This window comes from Phocoena sinus, chromosome 1 (assembly GCF_008692025.1).
Source record: "Phocoena sinus isolate mPhoSin1 chromosome 1, mPhoSin1.pri, whole genome shotgun sequence".
NCBI lineage: Eukaryota > Metazoa > Chordata > Mammalia > Artiodactyla > Phocoenidae > Phocoena > Phocoena sinus.
Genome location: NC_045763.1, coordinates 90,284,797 through 90,309,099, shown reverse-complemented (window position 1 = coordinate 90,309,099; position 24,303 = coordinate 90,284,797). Strand labels below are relative to the sequence as shown.

General features: G+C 36.5%; 1 protein-coding gene and 1 non-coding gene across 7 annotated transcripts in view; one reads left to right on the top strand and one right to left on the bottom strand.

The window, feature by feature from the left end:
• SLC30A7 (solute carrier family 30 member 7) overlaps positions 1-24,303 on the bottom strand; it is an 82,554-nt gene that overhangs the window by 9,273 nt on the left and 48,978 nt on the right. For 5 of the 6 annotated variants that reach the window (XM_032622130.1, XM_032622101.1, XM_032622111.1 and 2 more), the window contains 2 exons: positions 12,160-12,250; positions 6,078-6,227 (listed from right to left, as the gene is read on the bottom strand). In XM_032622130.1, coding sequence (XP_032478021.1) covers positions 6,078-6,227; positions 12,160-12,250 — 241 coding nt within the window. The remainder of the gene's footprint in view (positions 1-6,077; positions 6,228-12,159; positions 12,251-24,303) is intronic. The other variant, XR_004348356.1, reaches the window with a different exon arrangement.
• LOC116745266 lies at positions 8,016-8,121 on the top strand. The gene has a single exon (XR_004347359.1). It is a non-coding gene; the product is annotated as a U6 spliceosomal RNA (small nuclear RNA).

Genomic DNA, 24,303 nt, shown 5'->3' with positions numbered 1-24,303 from the left:
TATTTGATTTACTCAACTCAGATGGGCCCCGTAATAACTGTACTTAGGAGCCTTTCTGAAAAATTCTTGTGTGTCTAAGCTTAGGAGAAAACAACTATTGCCCAAATAAACTGGCTTAATTTCTTTTCTCTTTAACAAAATTGTTAATGAAAGAAAAATGGACAAGATAAGTTGGGCTCCCATTATTATCTGCCACTTTCCTAACATCCTCCCCCCCATATACAGTGAAGATAGTAATAAGAAATGAGGTAGCCCAAGGCAATAAAAAAGAAAGAGGAAAAACAAAGAGGCTAGGTAAATTGATCTTTGCATAATCACAAATTAATTACTCAAGCTGATATCTTTCCCCAGAGGGCCTACTGCTTTACACAAAAGCCCAGTCTAACAGAAAAAGTCATTTTGTTTCATCCATCTGGCTGGATGGGAACACCTTTAAGTCTTCCAGCTTCCCATTTTCCTTTCTCAATTGCCTTCAATGTAGAGAGAAAAAGTGGAATTTCCAAAGACTCCTTTAGGAAGTCACCTACTTCCTGAATGCAAACTAGGTTTTCTTTACAGTTTATCCACACAACAAAGACATGACAAATACTCCAGCAGATCAAAACAGTGCCCAGTGCCATTAAATATTCTACCTGCCGCTGGGATGACTCTAAAGCCAGCTGAGGGTTGTCCTCAAAAAAAGTGAAAACCATAGAATACTTGTTGTGTCTTATATCCTGAGAATCATGTATAAACCGTAATTCAGTTAACACTTTTTTAAGTTGGAAAGACAGCTAGTTATTTTTAACATCCATGCTTCTAAGAAAATAAGTGTTAACCTGAAATCATAGACTTAGAATACTCTCCATAAATACTCATTGTTGTGGAAAGGAAGACAAATCAGCAGTAAAAATTTAGAAAAATAAACAAGAATACGGCTAAAGAAAATTACTGGGTTGTTTGTATTTCTCTACCAATTCTCAAAAACTGCAGAAACTTTCTACTTTAATTTTTTTTTTTTGCTGTACGCGGGCCTCTCACTGCTGTGGCCTCTCCCATTGTGGAGCACAGGCTCCAGACGCGCAGGCTCAGCAGCCATGGCTCACGGGCCCAGCCGCTCCGCGGCATGTGGGATCTTCCCGGACCAGGGCACGAACCTGCGTCCCCTGCATCAGCAGGCGGACCCTCAACCACTGCGCCACCAGGGAAGCCTTCTACTTTAATTTTTGACTCAATGTAGAATATTAGTCTTTATCCCTTAAAAATGAATTCTTGAAAAACTGCCTTACTCTTCCATGTGAAAACTGAATCATCTCAGAATTCGTGAAATAGTGACTTACTATGATGAAATTACAAGTCATGAACAATAACTTGGGTCTGGGTTCCTTTTTCTGTAAACTGGGGAGAATACCCAACCTGTGCTGCAGGTAGATTAATATGTTAGGTGTCTATCGCAGTGCCTGGCATGTGGTGGGCTCTCAAAAAGGCTAGCTGCTGCTGCTGTTATTATCTCCACCACCATCAACCAATGGACACTTAACCCCTGTGGATTAATTAAAACTAATCAATCATTATAAAAGATTAAAACTCCCTACAAACAGGAAGGGTGGAAAACTAGCTAGCCACCCGGAAAGGCACAGAGAGCTTCTCCTATTCCCTACTGTCAGAGACAGGAAGGGATCACACAGGCAGGACAGCAGTGCAGGTGGGAGGTCCTGAATCTGGGGGAACTCCCATCTGGGTTAGTGAGGAGGCTTTTTGGTTCCTTCCTGGCGATCAGTGTTAACTTCTATTTTGAGGCAAGAAAATAGAGCACAGAAAGCTGAAGCAGGAAGCCAGGGGTTCAGGACTTAATAGGTATAACAGAAACAGGCAGAAGAGAAGATGGAAGATATCAAGGTACAATTTCTATCAAGGAGCAAATAATATGAATTAGCCTTGATTGTGTTTTCTGCTGTGTGGAACTGAGGAGGGTAATGAACCCAAGCATATTCTAGATTTTCCTTCAAACTTTATTTCTAACCAAAGTGTATTAAAAAAATTAACTGATGATATCAGCCAGTTTAAAACAAGAAACATAAATGATAAATTGTCTTCCTCATCCAGTATCCCACATCCACTTCCTGTTCATATACTAAACATAAAGAATAAGTTTTCTATTTCATCTGTTCCCATTAAAAAGTTAGTGCATGTGGTGGAAAGGAGAGGGACTTTTTCTATGTCAACAAAAAATCCTGTAGTTTAAAAACTGGATTATCACTTAACTAATAATCCCAAAGGAATCAAAGTATTGAAGAGACTTCTACCAATTCACTAGTATTGCTCTATATTCGTGATAGCAAGCCAACTGCCTTAGCCATTCATGATTAAGTGATAACTATGGAACATGAGAATAAAAAGACATGCTTAATGTACAGTTCTAAAACAGTCGCAAAGCTTATATTTTTAAAAACAAAACAAAATGTTATAATTCTCAAACTTATGTTAACCTTTTCAAAGCTAACCCCATATAAATTTTAACAAGAACTTTTTAACCAAAAAAAAAAAAAAATTTTAATTCCAATTTAAGATCAGCTATAAGAAAAATACATTAAAATGTCATAGAACCACAAAGTATTGAGAAAATCCTTCTTTTGTTCTTTTGGAACTAAGGCCACCAGTATTTCAAGTCTTTCTACAAGAAATGTACTTAAAGGATTAGTCTAATTTTTTTCTTAAAAATGGAGCAATTTGATCCTTACTACTTTTGATAAGTAAAATCTATGATTAAGATATAATTTAAAATTTTTTAAAAACGGAAAAAAATTTAAATTTCATTTCATGAATTGCAAATGTTACTGCAAGGTATTGGATATACTCATAGCATAATGAATATGCATGACTAGGGCATAAGCAGTAAAGGAAAATAAATTAATAAAAAACTTCAGTTTTGCATATGTCAGAACCAAAACAACTATCACAAAACAACTTTATAATCATTAAATGTATGGAATGAAAATCATGAGGATGACTTCTCTCTGCCCGCTGGGAAAAATGTGTTGAACCATTTTCACTGCAAGCCTAAGAGAGTCCCTAGTCTCTGCAAGGAATGAAATCAAGTGGGCTTGACCTTAGCTGATAAAAAGGCTTAAAATATGTTTTAGAGCTTAAAATTTTCAAAACCCAAATACAGTTTCCAAAACCAAAGAGGCAGCTGAGTAAACTTTCAACTTCAGCCGTTTTAAAAGCCAAGATTTCTAAGGTTACCAGAAGAACCTCCCTCCACCTACTTCAATTATAACTTCAGCAGTTCTAAGCACAGACACAGCTGCTCACACATTTCTAAACCTATAAAGTGCATTCCTTCTCAGAGGGAAAATTAAGTGACTTATGTGCCGAAGTCTTCGGACAGTATGAGGTATCCTAGAGGTGGACAGAAGCTCAGACTGTGAGGGTGGAAGGACATGGTATAACTAGGAGAAAATCGAGACTGAAGGAGAGAATAATGACCTAGAAATGGCAGTGAAAAGCAAGGTTGTTGCTAGTCATGTTCTCCTTTTTGCCTCTGAAAAAGGGAGGAGGTGTGAGAAGGATTCAGACATGTTGTGAAGGTTTTGCATGCTGCATTATGAAACTCATGGTGGTACAGACTTCTTATAATGTCTGTTAAGAAAAGACAGTTCTTAAATGTCTAGAGTAAATAAGTGGTACCAGCATATTGTTTTGTAGTAGAGGACGTCTGGCTGTTGCCTACATTATAAGATTATTTCATTAATTATTCCAAAGGAACATAACCATACACCTCTATTAGAGAAGAGAGATCGTTTAATTTATGCTAAGGTCCTGAATTTAAACTGTCAGTCTGTCCCTCTCTCTTTCTCTATCTATATGATGCTTAGAAGGGTCTTTAAGGCTTCAGAGAGAAAGTAACAATTGAATTGGACCTTTACATTAGAGTAGGATTTTTGTCTCACACAGGTAAGTAAATAGTCTGGTGGGGCTGGCGTATGAAGTACATGGCAATGAATAATAGTAGGAGAGAGGCTTGAAAAGTTAATTGTGTCATGCTAGAAAGTTTGGGCTTTATCCTGGTGGCAATGAGGAGCCACCAAACTTTTATTTTTTAACTTTTTATTTTGAAAAGGCTTAAAGTCAAAAGAATAGCACAATAAATGCATATCTACCCATCACCTGTGTAAACCAATCGCAAACATTTTGCCACATTTGCCTTATTTCTCTATATATGTATTTATTTATAATCCTTTTTACTTTTGCTGAAACATTTGAAAATTAGACATCCTGATACTTTGCCACTAAAGCCTTCAGCATGTATCTCCTAAGAGTACGAGCATTCTTCTATAACCACAATACCATTATCGTACCCAAGAAGTTTAACACCTACACAATTATATGAGCTATTGTGTGGTCCATATTCTAATTACCCAATAGTTTCTTCTGTGGCTGTTTCTCCCCAGTCCAAGATCCAATCAAGGGCCACACACTGCATTTAATTGTGAAGTCTCCTCTAATCTAGAAGAATCCCCCATCGTTCCTTTTTTTCCTTTCATGACACTGACACTTCTTAAGAATCCAGGGTAACAGTCCACAAGGTGACGGGATTCACATTAACCATTTCTGGCAAGAGTGCCACACAGGTCATGCCGTGTACTTCCCACTGCATCACATCAGGAGGGCTGGGTCAGTTTTTAAGCACAAATTTTTTTTGTTTTTTAACATCTTTATTGGAGTATAATTGCTTTACAATGTTGTGTTAGTTTCTGCCGTATAACAAAGTGAATCAGCTATACGTATACATATATCCCCAAATCCCCTCCCTCTTGCGTCTCCCTCCCACCCTCCCTATCCAACCCCTCTAGGTGGTTACAAAGCACCGAGCTGATCTCCCTGTGCAATGCGGCTGCTTCCCACTAGCTATCTGTTTTACATTTGGTAGTGTATATATGTCAATGCTACTCTCTCACTTCGTCCCAGCTTACCCTACCCCCTCCCCGTGTCCTCAAGTCCATTCTCTATGTCTGCGTCTTTATTCCTGTCCTGCCCCTAGGTTCTTCAGAACCATTTTTTTTTTAGATTCCATAAATATGCATACAGTATTAGCATACAGTATTTGTGTTAGCATACAGTATTTGTTTTTCTCTTTCTGACTTGCTTCACTCTGTATGACAGATTCTAGGTCCACCCACCTCACTACAAATAACTCAATTTCGTTTCTTTTTATGGCTGAGGGATATTCCATTGTATATATGTGCCACATCTTCTTTACCCATTCATCTGTCGATGGGCACTTAGGTTGCTTGCATGTCCTGGCTATTGAAAATAGTGCTTCAATGAACACTGAAGCACAGATTTTTAAGGCATGGAATCAGTTTCCTCATTAGATTTATGTGTTAGATAATTTTGGAAGCAGTGTCAACATCTAGATTTTTTGCCAAATATTTCCAGCAAGCTAGACCAAAAAAAAAAAAAAAAAATCTGTGGTCTCTCTCTTCAGATAGTCTTGACATGATGTTCTTATTCTCCCAGTATATATAGAATAACCTAGAAATCACTTTTACTTTATCAGTCACTGACTATGTCAACTCATGATGGCATAAACGTTACTTGATATAATTTGGTTGCAGTCATGCACTGACTAATTCGTGATTCCATATACAGAATTAAGAAAAACTCAACAGCGTATTAAGCCATTAAATGACACAGAAGTAGAGATGGCTTTGCTATCAACAAAAATGTTAACATAGTTTGCTTTTAGCCAACGCCACTGACCAGACATTATTCTTATTCCAAATGCTACCTTAGAATTCCTAGCTTCAAATATCATATAACATGTCTTATAAGGAGAGTACAGTAAGGGAGAATCGACTTTTTCTTAAAGGAGCTCAAATCAGTACAACAACGAGTAAACAGGACTATCTTCATTAACAGCATTCACTGAAGTAAGGATCTCCCAAATTTGACTCTGTGGTTGAAAAAAACTTTCACACTTACCTCACAGTGTAGTATATATATATTCAATATGTTAAATAGTAAATCTTTTTAAGACTAGTAGATACAATAAATTCCTAGACCCTTAAAAGAAGTTAGTAAAAAAATCATACCTGAGTAAAAATATTATGTGTTTGGCTTAAAATCCACCTGGCATCAGCATCAGGTGCCACTACTAATTTCAAGGTCCCAACATAAACATCAGAACATAAGGTCCAGAAATGCTGTTCTTGTAAACTGTAAACTCCTTGCAACTGCTGCACCTAAAATATAAAGAGCACATATTAACATGAACTCAAGTATAAGTACACCCATCTTAAATCATGCAACACATCAGTAAACATGGATTCTACTCTCTAATGAAAAAAGTGGCCTGGTGGGGGGGGGCGGCTTGCATTGATTAACAAATACCTACTGGGTACTTACTATGTGCTGGTACCATGACAGGTGTTTGGGAAATATAAATGAGCACATATCAAAATTTGTGGGGCACAGCTGAGAGAGCGCCTAAGTGAAATTCACATTTTCAAATACAGTTGACCCGAGAACAGCACAGGGGTTAGGGACGCCAGCCCTCTTCTCAGTCAAAAATCTGAGGATGCAACCAACCATGGATCATGCAGTACTGTGGTTATTTACTACTGAAAAATATCCATGTATAAGTAGAACGTGCAGTTCAAACCTGTGTTGTTCAAGGGTCAACTGTACATCGATCAGAAGACAAATACAAATACACATGAGCTAAGAAATTAGGAAAAAAACAACAGAGTCAACTTAAGAAATAAAACGGAAGGAAATAAAGGATGGAAATCAACGATCCACAAATTTAGAAATGACAGAGTTCACAATATCAAAAAACTAGTTCTCTGAAAAGATTAACGAGCTAGAGAGTCAGTGTTTCGTACGTAATGGGGGCATGTTTTAGACAGGATGATTCTTCATCGTGTACAAGTGTCAGGAACTACAGGATCTTTGCATCCCCAGGACCCAGGGAACTACATGCCAACATATACCCTTCCCCAACTCATGTGACAACCAGAAAAGGGAGGGATGTCTCAAAGTTTTTCCAGTGGCTCCTTAAGTGTTCCACACCCTTAGGTTGACAACCACTGGCAAGACAAACTCTGATAGCGGTAAAAAAATAAAATAAATGAACATGCAATTAAACAAAGTACAAAATGAAAAAGGAAAAGAACTACAAACAACAGATTTTAAAAACCATAAAACGGAATACTATATGAATGTATCAATATGTGAGTGTACAAAATACTACAGCTGAGTAGAATCCAAACACTTCTTACCACCTCTACTGCTGTCAGGCTAGTTGAAGCCACTTTAGTTTGGATTATTATAATACCTTATTAACTGGTCTCTCTATTTCTAGCCTTGCACCTCTTCATCTATTCTCAAAACAGTAGCCCAAGTAAGAATCTGTTACTTTAGATCAGATGCTTTCACTCTGTTCAGAATCCTCCAGTAGATTCCCATCTTACTCTGAACAAAAACCAGTGCTTTCACAATAACTTACATGGACCCACATCATGTGGCCCCTTGTTATTTACCTTATTTACCTCATCTCCTACTACTCCTCCCCTTGCTCCCTCTTCCTCAGCTACAGAAGCCTCTTCACCACTCTGAAAAGTCAGGCACACTCCTGCCCCAGGGCATTTGCTATTCCCTCTGCCTGGAGTGTCTTTCCTTCTAGATTTCTGCCTCGCCTACTTTGTTTGGGTCTTGACTCAAATGCCATCTTCTCAGGAGGTCCTTCTACTGTTATTCTATGTAAAACTACAATGCTTTTATTTTTACATTTCTCTGGTTTGTTTTACTTTTCGGCATATAATGTCGCACACTACATTACTATGTTATTTATATTGTTTCTTGCCTGTCTCCTCTGGCAGAACTCAAGCTCAATAAAGGCAGGGATTTATTTTCGACTTTTATGTTTTGTATCCTCAGCACCTAAAACTGTAAGGACCTAAGCCTGGCCCAAGTAATTGCTCAGTAAATAGTACATGTATATATATAAAATGAATATAAATTCAATTTTGGTCTTTGCTTTCGTAACACATATACTAAAATGAGAACGATCAGAGAAGATTAACATGGCCCTTGTGCAAGAATGACATGCAAATTCATGAAGGGTTCCATGGTCATTTCACAATGTACATGTATATCAAAACAACATATTGTACACTTTAAATATACATAATTTTCATTTATCAATTTTACCTCACTAAAGCTGGAAAAAATAGATAATAAAATCAGAAAAGCAACAACAAAAAACACAATTTCAAAAATCTAGACAAAAATGAATAAATTTCTGGAAATACAGAAAATGCTGTAATATAAGAAAAAAAACAGAAGATATAAAAGGGCCATTAAAAACTGAAAAGGTAATAAAAGTTCTCTTTCATAAAGCCCCCCCCAACCCCCAGTCCCAGAGGGCAGACTTTCAAGAAACTTAACATAACCTCTTAGTTTTGCCAGAAAATAAAAAAGAGGTGCTATCTCATATAAGAAATAATCTTGATCCCCAACCAGATAAAGACAATAAATCATAAGCTAATTTCTCTTATGAATTAAATAAGCTAACTCCAACAGTATATTAAAAAATAACATATCATGACTACGTTAGGTTTATCCCAAGAGGGAAAGATTAAACATCAGAAACTCTATTACTGTTATTCTTCAATTAGTGAAGCAAAGGAGAAAAATCACATAATCATTTCAATAAAAGCATTACAATTATTTAATAAAATTCAACCCCTATTTATGATTGGAAGGACACTTCCTTAACTTAATAAAAGCTATCTACCCAAAACGTACAGAAAACGCTTAAGGAAAAAACGTTAGATGTATTCCCTTGAAGATCAGGAAAATCTTTACAAAGATGTCCAAATCACCGCTATTGTTCAATATCTCTGTATAGATCTAGAGGAGATGAACTAAGATCAGAACCCAGAAGTTAAAAAGATCTTTATAACAATTACACCAATTTAAAAAAGAAAGAGGTTACTCAGTGAAGGGGCTAACTACCGATTCCTGGAAATAGTCAAGAAGCCGAAAGACCAACTGAATGTCGCAAAGGAGATTCTTCCAACAGATAGAAGTCTGGGCCAAATGAATAATAAGATCTTTTTGAATTCTGAGATTCCCTGATTCTTAAGTAATCTGTTTGGGCTGCCAATTAAGAAAAAGTTGAACTTATATTTATCAAAAATATTTATTTTTATCAGAATTTGTTGTAGGATCACTTTCTATAAGCTCCAAGACACTTGGTGGGAAATGTGAGACAATAACCATTGTGCCCTTTAAAAAAACTGCTTTTACTAGGGAAAGAGGTCAAGGTGCACTTCCTCTTCCTCTTTCAGGACTCTGATGACACAGTGGTTTGAACCTGATATCCCTCCACACTTTTCTAAATGGAAATGGTATACTGCTAGGGAAACAACACCCTGACTGAACAGATTTCTTCTACCTCCACAGATATAGCAGTACAAGCACATTCCTGCAGTTATCCTAAAGCATAAGTTAAGGAATGAGTCTTATAGAAACTGGCATTAACTTTACTCGAATTAAAAAAAGTGGGGAAAGTGTAGCTACAGATGAAAATCTGTGTCGCTCTTCCTGCTCGGACAGTGTGGTTTAACAGAAAGAGCATGAGCTTTTAAAGCCAGAATGATATGGATTTGAATCCATATTCAGCCACTACCATCTGTGACTTTAGATGAGTTACTTAAATCCTCAAACATCAATTTTACTCAGTTTTCCTAGGGAAAGGAAGATGAAACTTACCCTGTATGGTTAATGTGAAGAAAAGAAACAATATATGTAAATCACTTAATATAGGGACCAGCTTAGAGTAGGCGTTCAATAAATTGCCCCTTTCTCTTCCACAACTATGCTGACTGGTCCTACCTTAAAATCATAAAACCACAAATGTCAAATGGGCAGCACTTCACTTTCCCTATCTCATAAAGGACTATTCTATACCTTCTCTTTTCTTCTCTGGTCTTCTAATTTCTCTGCATGATTACTCTGCCCTGTAAATCAAAGAGAAAATAGAAGCACACAGGAAATCCCTTATCCTGCACCACCAAATCCACCAGTCAGCCCTCATCTCTTTCAGCACTTTCTGTCTTCCCTTGGGGGATACAGTACCCCTGGCTCCTATCTACAATGAATTCCTCCATAGTGCTTTGGGTTCTCTCCTTTTTCACCTTCTCAAGACCTTCATTCCTTCAGCAGGTAGTGAAGTAACCTGCTTCGCTACCATGCCATCAATTTCTTCCTGTAACACACAGGCTCCAGAACTGCACTGTGCAATACAGAAGTCACTAAACACATGTGACTAAATACATGAAAATGAAATGAAGTTTAAAAACTAGTCGCGCTATAGCTCAAATTATTAAGCTTCAAGTGCTCAATAGCCACATGTTCCTTGTGACTTCCATACTGGGAAATGTAGATTATTGAACATCTCCATTACTGGGGAAAGTTCTATGGGATGCTGTTTTAAAACATCTTATTTTAAAAACAAATTCCCTCACCACTGTTACTATATCTACAGCCAAGCTATCAGCTCATTTCTTTGTTCCCTTTAACAACACTTCTTAAAAAAAGTTGACTATAACCACTATCTCTACCTCCCCAATTCATTTTCTCCTTAATCTACTATTATCATGCTTTCTCCAAACTCTACTGAAAATGCTTTTATCAAGGCCATTAATGCTGTTCATGATCCCAATCAATGGTCACTTCTCTGTTCCTACTGTAATTGTCTCACAGAAATATTTGGCGCCGTTGATTACTTCCTCCTTCAACTTCTTCTGGGTTTTCCAGCTCCCATTCCTGGCTTTCCTGCCTATGCTCTAAATCTGGAGTGGAAGCTTGACCTAAAGATTAGAGCTTAATCCTCCCAAGGTAACCTTACATAATCCTAATGTTTTAAATGCTAGTCATATACTGATGACTCAAACTACCCCTAGTTCTCATCAGTCCCTAAAACTCCAGATTTGCATATCCAACCACTTGAGTGACATTTCCCCTAGATGTACAGTAGGCATTTCATTTTTAACATATCCAGAATAGAACTCTTGATTTGGGAGGCTTTTCCACCCTCACACCTGCATCAACCTCAACAAATGGTATTAGCATCTACCTAGTTGCGATTCAACACTTTTTCTCCCCTCTGCTAATATAATCCATCTCCAAAAACTTATCCAAAATATCTACTTAGCTCCATTTTCACTTCTACCACTGTAGTCCAGGCCATGATTTTTCAGATTAGAACAGCCTCTTAACTGGTTTTCTTTGCTTTCATTCTCCCTAGAGTTTATTCTCTAATAGCAAGCAGAATAAGCTTTTAAAAACTTACATTTTGTGACACTCTATCTGCCTAAAAGCTTACTAATGCTTCCCAGAGATTAGAATTAAATCTAAACCTCTTAGTAAGACCAAAACCTCTATATGATCTGTCCTCTGCCATTCTCCCCAGCCTTTCCAGCCACTCTTCCCTTTATTATGCTTCAGCCACAATGGCTTTTTTTTTTCCTGTTTTTCAAACACACTAAATTAGTTCCAGTCATAGAACTTTTCGCATTAGCATTTTCCTTTGCTTGGAACACTCTTCTCCAAGATGTTCATGTCTGGCTCCTTCTTGTCAACAAGATTTCAATTTCCTTGAATATGACTTCCTGGATAAATCTGACATAGCCATCCATGTCTCACATGACTTTGTTTTATTTCTATTATAGTAATCATCACTGATATTTTCTTATTTATTTATTGTTTAGTGCCTGTGTTTTCCCACCAGACCATAAATTCTTTGATAGACCCTGACTACCTTATTTACCATTACACCCCTAATACCTTAGAAGAATATATGGCATAAAAGGGGAGCTCACAAAATCTATGCTGAAGAAATGCTTATATCATCTGCTATTTATATTTATATTTTAAAAGAGCTGCTTGATTTCTAGATGAGGACAACTTCTACCACATTTTCTTTAGTGAAGCTCAATATTTTCCAATGATTTTATTCTGGTTCATATAAATGGCATTCATGGTCAGCATTTAGTCTTGGCAGAAATACTAAATTATACACACATGCTACCCATATTTATAAAAGTTATAACCCCTAACAGCTTGGAAACAACCAAAACCCAATGGTTTGGAAGCTTTGAAACTTACCCTCTGATAGCACTGAGGGAGAGTATTTTCCAAAAGGGGAGGAGTTCGCTGCATTAATATTCCAACAGACTCTCTTAAAAGAGGAATAACACTATAGAAAAGGAAGACATCAAACTTATTAAAGCCACATTCTGACAATCCCATCCTGCAAGAAAGTAATAATATACCTCCCATTAGAATATAACAAAGATTTGTCAGAATAATATGAGGAAAAAGAATCCAGCCGTTGCTCCAAATTTTTCATGGGACAAATAAGTTATTCTTTAAAGTAAAAGTAAAAGAGCTAAATGAAATGTATCAATGTATGAAACAATAAACACGCTACTGAATAGTACTGGAGCATCTAAAATTTAAACACAGCAGTCGTTCAACTGTCATTTATAATATGACTTCAAATGGCTAGAATCTTCAAGGATAATCTATAAGGCATGTCATGGCCAACTGGTCCTTAACGTTTATCAAATATTTACATTCATTTATCTGAAGAGTACTGTTAAGGAAAATACAAAAAAAATTAATACAGCATATTAAGTTCATTCGTCCAGTGTTTTTCCAACCCGATTATATATCGGTCTTCATTGATTATTAAAAAAAAATAGAAGCCTGGATATAACCACAGATCTAGTGAATCAGCACCTCTTGTGATAGGGCGCCAAAATCTGTATGAACTGATGTAATTAGTCCTCAACCAGTATTTGGAAATTATGGCTTTAGGCTACTTGGATGGTTAAATGCACACAAAGCAATTAATAGTGTAATGGTGAGGCTGACTCTAATGAGGTAGTTTTCTAAACCAGCTACATATCAAATTCACCTTAGAGTCTTGTTTGCTGTCATTTCTAACATATTGAATGAGAATCTCTGAGGGAGAGTTGAGGCATCTATGTTTTTAAAAAGCTCTCCAGGGGGAGTCCAATGAGTCAGGGGGTGAGGCACTGCTCTATTGCTTGAAGCAGACTGAGAGGGAAGGTCAAGAATAGCTTCATTACACTTAATAGCTTAAACCAGTTCTTTCTTTTAAACTTGTAGTATCTCAATATTTCTAGAGTAAAACCCCTCCTGATTATAGCTATAGGAGACAGAGAGAAAAACAAAACAAAACAAAACATATACCTTTTAAGGAAGGCAGAAGGTGAAGTGTACCTTAAAAGATTAGTAGTACTTCTGACAGACAGAAAAGAAAGAGAAGATATTAATGAACACACAAAGGAACAGGGACAATGCTTGTCTTGTTCACTGTTATATTCCCAAGGAGGCCTAGTAAAGTGCTGGTCACAAAGTGGGCCCACAATAAATACTTGTTGGTTAGATGAATGATAAATGCATAGATATTAGATGTTTTAGAATCTAGATTAAAGAAAGGAAAGGCCCCAGGGAAGAAATTAGGAGACTGTTCCATACTTTGTGTACAGTGATAAGTATCTGGATAGGGAGGGTAAAAACAGGAAGAGAAACAAATAGGAAAATTAAACAGATACTGAGAGATACTGAGATATTTAGAAACTGGTGTCCAGGGAAGCAACACCTAGGGCAAGCTTAGAAAACTAAAAGTGTGGAGAGAATAGCAGTAATGAATATAAAAGCTCAGTGTAGACAGGAGTTTAAGTCACATTCAAATGAAATTATTCTTCAGTCAGACAGTGATTTACGAGCCAAGAATAATTGGATGCCACCTTTAATTGCTTCTTCTCCCTTAAAACTCTCATGCTCTAAATCACCGAGTTCTCATGACTTAACATTCTAAACACTTCTAAACTCCATCCCCTCCCTGTCATTCTATTACGCATGTCTACAATAATCTCCATATCACTTCACTTGGATTATTACAACAGCCTCCTAAATGGTCCCTTTACCTCTAGTCTTATTCCCTTAAGTCTGCTGTGATAGGCAGCTTTAAAGATGGATCCCAATGACCCCTGCCTCCCTAGCGTTCATGCTCTCGTGTAATCCCTTCCCCTCGAGTGTGGGCTGGATCTAGTGACTTGCTCCTAATGAGTAAAGTATGGCAAAAATGACAAGATGTCAATTCTAAATTAAAGTACTCTGGCTTCCATCTTGTTCACCCTCCTCTCTTGCTCTCTCACTTGCTTGCTCAAAGCTGCCACGCTACGAGCTGTCCCATGGAGAGGCCCAGGGCAAGGAACTGAGAGATGCCTCTGGAGAGGAACTAAGACCCTCAGTCCAACAGCCCAAAAGAAACTCAATACCGTCAACAACCACTTCAGTGAGCTTGGAAGTGGATTCTCCTCCAGATGAGTACTGGAATGACTGTAGCTGGCTGACACCTTGACTGTTAACTTGTCAGAGACCCTGAGCCAGAGCCCAGTTAGCCACGCTCAGGTTCCGGAACCAAGGCAAAGATAATAATGTGTGTTATTTCAGCTACGAGGTTTTTGTGTTAAGTTCTTACGCATTCATAGATAACTAATATAACCATTCTTTACAAAGCCATTAGACTAATCTACCTAAAATCAGTATCTGACTCTATTCCTTCCCCATTTAAAAAAAATCCATTAAGAGCTCCCTACTGCCTAGGGGATTAAGTGTAAGCTCTTTCACATGGTATACTTTTTTGATCTGCCCTCCTCTAGCTTCACGTCCTATCATTTTTGCTTCACATTTTAAGCTCTCTATAACGTAAGCATGTTTGTACTTCACTTTCTGCTGTTTTTCCTTTCATGCTCTGGCTCATGCTGTAACCTCTCTAGAATGTCCCTAAACTGCCCTGTAATCTGGCTTCTATTCCTTCTTTAAAATCTCAAGTGTCACCCCTTTTAGGGTATATTCCCTGATACCAAACTGTCCTCCAAACTGTATAAATGTCCTCTCTGTGCTCCTGTAAAAAATCTGTGATACCTATATTAACACTGGAGGAAAAATGGGTGGAAAGCAGCTGGAATCGGGGTTAAGGATTTTGACAGTGAAAGAACATCGGTTATTCCTTCATCTAACCTGAAGAGTAGTGTCTGTTTCTATCTACTGTGCTGTTATTAAATAGGTGAGGACTCCCTGGATTTACAAAAAGGCAAAGAAAAACACCACAGTAGAATAATAAGGCATAATTCAACCATTACATTTTTTCTTTCCTCTCTCCATCCTCATTTCTCAGGAAAAAGAAAGGATCAGTCCCTAAATGTTTCTATATATCTAATTTACACAATTTTTATGTTTTCCTACTTTCCTTATTGTACTTCTCAGAAAATGAGGCAAAAAAATGGTTCCCCTAGAATAACTGTTTGAGAATAAGTTTAAAAAAATTTTTTATACAGCAGGTTCTTATTAGTTATTTATTTTATATATATTAGTGTATATATGTCAATCCCAATATCCCAAATCATCACATCACCACCCCCCCGACAATAAGAAAAGTTTTTCCATGTGCCCACTAAATTTAGCTATTTTGATCATTTCTTCTCCAATCTTTATCTCAAGAAACTCCTAATAATCTGGAGATATCTGAGGTGGAAAAATCACTCAAATGTAAATCATGAGACTTGGGGTTCTAATTCTGCCATTAAATAGCTTCAGGCAAATAGTATAACATTCCAGAGCATCAGTTTTCTCATCTATAGAATGAGGAAGTAGATTAAATATCTAGGCAATTTCTTCCATCTTTAATTTATTTTCATTCAATAAGAAAAAAATGGTCAATCTACAAGGAATACTAAGAGGGAATATATTTGGAAATGAAAGAAAATATAAGTTGCCTTTATATTCTAAATAGCAACAACAACAATGCACAACAGCATCATCAAATAAGATACACTTTGCAAATGAATTTAATCTATTACTAATTAGGCAATCCTGCAAATGGATTTTATTACACAATCAATACAAATAAGCAATAATTAAGCACTACATGCTTTGCTTGGCATCAGATTTTCTCGAATCAGATGGAATCTTACTCTAGAGTTGTGGAAATGGAGACCTAGTGCACCAAAGTAACTTGCCCAAGGACATAGCTAGTGAATGGGAGAGCTAGAAGAGTAAGAACAGGTCTTTTGACTCCAAACTCAATTTTGAAAAGTTCAAGTCAACATTTACTATATGCCTACCATGTGCCAGACATGTGCTAGGCACCAGAAATAAAAAGATAAATATACAATGCCTTACCTCAAAGAAATTCACAACTATTGAAAAAGCCTGTAGAGATCAATGGAAATCAGGCAACAAACACTTATTTAGGACCCACCATTTGCAGGAAGGCACATATGAATTCAAAACAACTGTAGATTAAAAGCCTGTATCCAATTTCACTTCCCATGAACTTTTGGTGAACGGTTTTTTTATTAGTATGTTGACAACTTACTTTTAAACATACCTTTAAAAATAAAAAGTATAACTTTCAAAATAAAGTGGGGGAAAAAGGAATAGAAGAGAATATGGACTCTACTGTAACAGAAGGCATGCAATATGAGCAATGATATTACTTAAGCAATAGTTGTAAAATATCACCTTGCAAACAACTTTTAAAATATTTATTGTCTTAGAATACCTAGGGCTAGTCTAGATTTCCCTGCAAAGAGCTAAAACACAATTAATATAAAAGAGTTGAGTCCAATCTAAAATAATCCTTAAGGAGATCAGCTTTAAAACATTAAAGACATTCCCTTAATACAGTCTCTTAATAAGTCACCCAAAATAACCATCTACAAATTTATCCAAACCTTTGTTCAAATTTTTGTGTTAACCCACGTGTGTTGCCTCTCAAAGACTGCTACGCTCTTGTAAGAACAACAACAATAACAACAACTAGTATGGCCCTTTTTCTCCTAAAGTTTACTTTCACCTGTGGCACTTAGTTTGAGGATTCTAGAACTGGTGAAGTTCCATGATCACAGATTACACTCTATTAGAATTAACAGAGGGGACTTCCCTGGTGGCACAGTGGTTAAGAATCCGCCTGCCAACACAGGGGACACAGGCTCAAGCCCTGGTCTGGGAAGATCCCACATGCTGCGGAGCAACTAAGCCCATGCACCACAACTACTGAGCCTGCGCTCTAGAGCCTGCGAGCCACAACTACTGAGCCCACGTGCCACAACTACTGAAGCCCGTGCGCCTAGAGCCCATGCTCCTCAACAAGAGAAGCCACCACAACGAGAAGCCCGCACACCACAACGAAGAGAAGCCCCCACTCGCCGCAACTGGAGAAAGCCCACGAGCAGCAAAGAAGACCCAACGCAGCCAAAAATAAATAAATAAATTTATAAAAAAAGAATTAACAGACAATTTAGAGATCACTCATTTTAACACAATTCAAGATAAGTATTTTAATAATAAAATTAATGTTAGAAGCAAGCATCTATTTTAAAATAACTAAATAAAAGATATAACTGATATGTATAAGGAAATAATATATAGAGAGTGTATCAACAGGTTCTTACTGATTTTGTTATACTATAAAATTTGGAATGGTTGCCTACTTAGGTAGAATTTTAATAAAATATTTACATTCAACAGCAGCAAGCATTTCACCAAAGCACATGGAAGCATCACACTAATTTTCTCCAATAATAATTTTAAAATATTGTTAAGAATTTCAGATGTAGGAGCTATATAACTAGGTTATGAAACTGGGGTGGGGAGAAAAAGGTGCTTGCTAAATCACATGGTGATAAGCAATTTAGAACCAAAGCCAATTTCTATAACAATCTCAGAGGTCATAAAAATGTAAAAGAAACCTGTAGAAACTCTATTTTTGCTTTTTAAAAATTGTGTTTAGCTCAGGAGTTTACGCCCATATTTTTCTGATTAACTATTGTAATAGGGAATCATAAAATAGATTTTAGCATGGATCTATCTAGCCATAATGAAAGGATATGGGGAAAAAGACAAACTCAGCAAATTCCTGACTGAGCTAAGACTTAGAGCTGCATCCAAACCCAGAAAGTAAGCATTTGGAAACAATTAGAGGTTCACTTCTGGCTGACTAACTCAATTCTAGCTTTAACAGTGAAATAGCATTTTCCTAGCATATATAAAAAGAATGAGTCATTAGGTACATGAGTTCACCAGTAAAACATGGTAATAGTTTTATTCCTCAAAACCTGAAGATAAATCAAATTTACAATCATACACTTAAAGTTAATATGAAAGCTTAAATGTTAGCAGATTAAATAAGCAACAGTTATTACTCTTTATTGCCAGTAACTTTGTAAATGAAAAAATACTAAATCTTACTTCAAAAGCAGCATATTTAGTGAGTCTCACCATTTCAACAGTACATAAAATTATCTAGCAATAATTATAAACAAACCAAACCAAAGAAAAGGGTATACATTATGAAAACTTTTGAAGAACAGACTGGTGATAATCATAATCATTAACAATAAAAAATTTCAGAGAGTTGAAACTATTACTTAGATCTGAGAATAAATATTAATAATAATTAAAAAATAATTACTGATTCAACTTTTTTGAATTGGCTAATGGGCTTAAGTCCTCCTGCATATTACCAGTGGTTCTTATAATCTACAAGCGTATAGGTAGCGGTACTTTATAAAAGAACCCATAAATTTAAAGGTCTAGTATATATCATATACTCGAAAATGTTTAGTGGACAAAAAAACAAAGAAAATTGGCCCCCCAAAGCAATGTATTCTGCATTCAGACATGGTGGTCCTATGACAAGCTGTAAATATGCAGTCATATTTACACAAATACAATGATTCCGTAGTAAAAAACAATTACCCATTAACCCAGAATTTCATGAGCCTAATATAGAACAGATAACCCAGAACCACAGGAATTGTGGTTATAATTATTCTGAGTTTCTGAAACCTATGGTTTAAATCAACGCATATTTACAGAGTACCTACTTTACTCAATAATGGAGACAGTAAGATATCCTAAAATACCCCTAGAACTTAGAGCCAAAGTCATGAAAAGGTCACTCTTTTCCTTAAACTTCTGGAACTTAGTTATAACACTTAATGCATTTGGTCTTTGGACTGAAACCATTAGTAAATAATGTCGTTAGTAAACAGTAATGTCTTTGTTTAGACAACACTTAATAGTTTTTAAAGTATTTAATAAATTTTTTCCAATTTGATCCTCACAACAACCTTAAGTAACTTTCAGAAAATGCTGGAATCACAGATGTAAGCAAGATCATAAGAGATCATTTAGGCCAACCCCCTCATTTTACAGAAAAGAAAACCATCTCAGAGAGATTAAGACAACTTGTTCTTTGTTACACACTGGTAAGTGGCAGAGTTGGGTGGGATAACTCCAAGACTAAAGCTCTCTGCACTACACTGCAGAGTCTCATCATGATTGAACCCTCTGGAGTCAGAGACCATATTATATTCTTTTAATTCCCAGTGCCCAGCACAGTGTATGGAATATAATAAGTGCTTGACATATGTCTGCTGAATGCATAGTCTATTTTAAAATTTCAAACACTAGAGGAAGATTATTAAAATGTAAAACATCCCTTGTTTGACATGACTTTCAACCCTTCACAATAACAGCTAAATAACAAAACAAGAAAAGAGCCCCTCAATTTAGTCATTTCCCCAAAAGAATCTCCAATAAATAGAAGCAAAAGTATCTTATTCTCTATTCAAGTATAGGCGAGAAAGAATTAATTACACTTAGGCAGAAGCAATCAACATTCCCAGCTCTTGATGTGCAATTTGTTATCTTAATAAAGGCTCTTTATTCTAATGAATAAGAATATTCTCATAAATAAGAAACTAAAATCACACCAACAATATAAGTAAAAAAAAAATTACTAAGTGACACATATGTATCTATGAAGAGCAAAGGTGCAAATAAATAAGAAAAATGAATGAAAATTCATAAATACCCTGTCAAGAGGGAGGGAAATGGGAAAAAACAATGGAATAAAAGAAGTAAGAAGAGAGGACTTCCCTGGTGGCACAGTGGTTAAGAATCCACCTGCCAATGCAGAGGACACGGGTTCGAGCCCTGGTCCGGGAAGATTCTACATGCCGCGGAGCAACTAAGCCCATGTGCCACAACTACTGAGCCTGCACTCTAGAGCCCACGAGCCACAACTACTGAAACCATGTGCCACAATTACTGAAGCCTGCGTGCCTAGAGCCTGTGCTCTGCAACAAGAGAAGCCACCGCAACGAGAAGCCCATGCACTGCAATGAAGAATAGCCCCCGCTCGCTGCAACTAGAGAAAGCCCGCGCACAGCAACGAAGACCCAAGGCAGCCAAAAATAAATAAATAATTTTTTAAAAAAAAGGAAAAGCAGAGAAAAAGGTGAAAGGAGTAAAAAGAAAAAGACGAGGACAAAGAGCACCACAAGATATACATAGTTTTGAGAGAAGACTGGAAGAAATCTTCTTATTCTTATTAAATATGGTAACGTTTGTATTGAAAAGATCATGAGACTTGGAGGTACCATCCCATTACCTCTGCAACTCACTGAAAGCAGTGGCGAGGCTAAGATGGACAAAGGCAGGAGATGACGCTCTTTAAGGAAATCTGCATTTTAAAAAGTACAGAAGTGAAGAAACAGGATTTTATTTAGGAAAACCAGATAAGAGGGCAAGAAATATTTATTAATCACTTCAGTGATCACAAGTTTTAACTCAGAACAAAAAGGCCTTAAGATCAGCACGAAAAATCCAAGAGGAATGGGACCAGAGTGCTGATCAAATACCTAGGTTCTACAAGGCTATTAGGAATCTGAGCTAAACAGTGTCTATCTGGTTTTAGGTTAAGCAATTAACACACAATGCTTGCCAAGTGGCAGGTCTGTTCTAGGCTTGGTATATCTTAACCTATTTAATCCACATATAGCAAATTATGAGGAAGATACAACTATCATTGCCACTTTAAAGATGAAAAATTGAGGCTAAGTGGCTTGTCCAAGGTCACACAGATAAAAAGTAGAAACAGGGGCTTCCCTGGTGGCGCAGTGGTTGAGAGTCCGCCTGCCGATGCAGGGGATGCGGGTTCATGCCCCGGTCCGGGAAGATCCCACATGCCGCGGAGCGGCTGGGCCCGTGAGCCATGGCTGCTGAGCCTGCGCGTCCGGAGCCTGTGCTCCGCAACGGGAGAGGCCACAGCAGTGAGAGGCCCGCGTACCACAAAAAAAAAAAAAAAAAAAAAAAAGTAGAAACAGGATTTGAACCCAGGCAGTTTTGCTCCACAGTAAATGCTCTTAACTTCTCTGCAAGACTCCTTCCAACTAAGTCATCAGGGTGGCTTTGCTAGTGCTCCCAAAACACCTTTACCCAAAGGAGAATTCTGACATTAGGAAATGCTAACCTTCAAAGTGTATAGGAGGCCTGGACCACAAAAAGAAATTTAAAAGCTCTGGAAAAGATGATCAGTAATAACAACATGAAAGTTTTCTGCCATCTGAGAGCTGACTGGTAAAGTCAAAAGTTGAACAGAAGCAAACCCCTGACACCTGGTTTCTGTTCTGGACCCATCCTCAATGATAACTTCCAAAGTCACATGTCTGAGAAGCAAACCTAACATAGGAAATGAAAAGCAAAGGAAAAAGTACTCTTATTTGCTTACCCAAATTAAACTTAAAATACCACTGTGAGAGTATAATTTTTATTAAATATCTCAAAGTAGGTTTCTAATTGCTACAGTGCTACATTGGATGCTGACTACATTAAAATATTTAGTTACTGAGGTAGGAATAGAAATCATGTTTTCAAAGGATAAACTAAGCAAGAGAACAGAGTAACAAGTGCAGACTATACCTAGTGGTGGAGAATTTCAAATTAATTACACACAAATTAACAATGAACAATGAATAATCAAAGGGACGAATAGTTTTTCTTTTGGCAGGAGTAAATTAAGAGTAGAAAAAACTTAATATGCTTTCAACCTTTTAAATTTTACTTTTATTTTTTTAAAGGCTAAAAATGTCTATGATTCCGAAGTCAAAAGTATATTTAAAATATACTTCAAAGTCACTTCTAATCCCTTCCCTCTGCCTAGAGGTAACTATATTTATCATATTTGTTTTTGGTTTATTCTTTGTGTTTCTTTTCAAAGTTATAAGAAAACATGCAGATTATATGTGTATCTCTTCTCCTTATGGAAAAGGTAATAGTGCTACTTTTTGCCTCTCTTATGCTATACTCCTATATACCATTTGCTACATATCAAGTGCTATTTTGTTTTCTTAACAATACATCTTGAAAATAACGCCACATTACCATATAGAGCTATTCCTTATTCTTTATTATTATTATTATTACGGTAAAAAACATGTAACACTAAATTTATCATCTTAACCATTTTTAAATATATAGTTCAGTAGTGTTAAGTAACATTGTTGTGCAAAAGATCTCTAGAACTTTTTCACACTGCAACACTGAAACTCTTTACCCATTAAACACTATAATTCCCATCCCTCCTGCCCCAGCCCTTGGCAACCACCTTTCTACTTTGTTTCCACAATTTTAACTACTTTATATATTTCATATGAGTAGACTCATACAATATTTGCTCTTTGGGATTGGATTATTTAGCTTAGCATAATGTCCCCACGTTTCATCCATAATGTAATGTGTGACAGACCTTCCTTCTTTTTAAATGCTACATAATGTTCCATTGTATGTATGTACATTTTCTTTATCCATTCATTTGTTGACAGATATCTGGGTTACTTCTACCTCTTGGCTATTGTGAATAATGCTGCAATGAACATGGATATATGAATATCTTTTTGTGATCCTGCTCTGAGTTCTTTTGGACATGTACACAGAAGTGGAATTGCTAGATCATATGGTACTCTATTTTTAACTTTCCATAACGGTGGCATCATTTTACATTCCTATTAACAGTGCACAAAGGCTCCAAATTCTCCACATCCTTTGCCAACACTTATTATCTATTCTTTTGATAATAGACATCCAGATGGGTGTGAGGTGATGTCTTATCATTTTGATTTGCATTTCCCTAGTGATTAGTAACACTGAGCATCTTTTTACATGCCTATTGGCCAGATGTAAATCTTCTTTGGAGAAATGTTTATTAAAATCCTTTGCTTATTTTTAAATTGGTTTATTTTGTTGTTGTTGTTGTTGAGTTGTAGACTTTCCTTGTATATTCTGAATACTAACATCTTACAAGATATATATGACTTGCAATTATTTGCTCCAATTCCATAGGTTGCCTTTTCACTCTGCTGATTTTTCCTTTTGATGAGCTGAAGTTCTTAAGCTTGGTAAAGTCCAATTTGTCTATTTTTTATTTTTTTTGCCTGTCTTCTTTGGTTAGTATCCAAGAAATCATCCCTAAAACCAATATTCTGAAACTTTTCTCCTAGGAGAAAAGTTTTTGTCTAGGAGTTTAATAGTTTTAGATCATATGTTTAAGGTCTTTAATCCATTTTGAGTTAATTTTTTTATGTGGTGTAAAGTAAGGGGCCAACTTCATTATTTTGCATGTGGATATCCATTTTCTCAAAACCATTTGTTGAGGAGACTGCTTTATCCCCATTGTGTAGTCCAGGCACCCCTGTCAAAAATCATTTGGCTATATATATGCAAATGTTTACTTCTGGGCTCTTTATTCAGTTTACTGGTCTATATATCTGTCTTTATGCCAGGACCACACCATCTAAATCACTGTTTCTTTGTTGTTATGTTTTGAAATCAGGGAGTGTAAGGCCTCCAACTTTGTTCTTCTTTCTTAAGATTGTTTTGGCTATCATAGTCTATTCACATTCCATACAAGTTTTAGTATTTTTTAAAAATCTATTTCTGAAAAAAAATACGTCATTAGGATTTTGATAGGGATTGCACTGAATCTGTAGATGACTTTGGGCAGCATACACATTTCAACAATATTGAAGTCTTCTGATCCATGCATGAGATGTCTTTCCATTTATTTATATCTTCTTTGATTTCTTTTAGCAATGCTTTATGGTTTACAATGTACACATGTTTCACCTCCTTGGTGGAATTTATTCTTAAGTATTTTATCCTTTTTGGTGCTATGGTAAATGGGATTGTTTTTAAATTTTCCTTTTCTGATTGGTCATTGTTATTATATAAGAATGCAACTGGGTTTTGAGTGCTGATTTTGTATTCTGCAACTTTGCTGAATTCTTTTATTAGTTCTAACAGTTTTTGTGTGTATGTGTAATCTAGGATTTTCTACATATAAGATCATGTCATGTGTGAACAGGG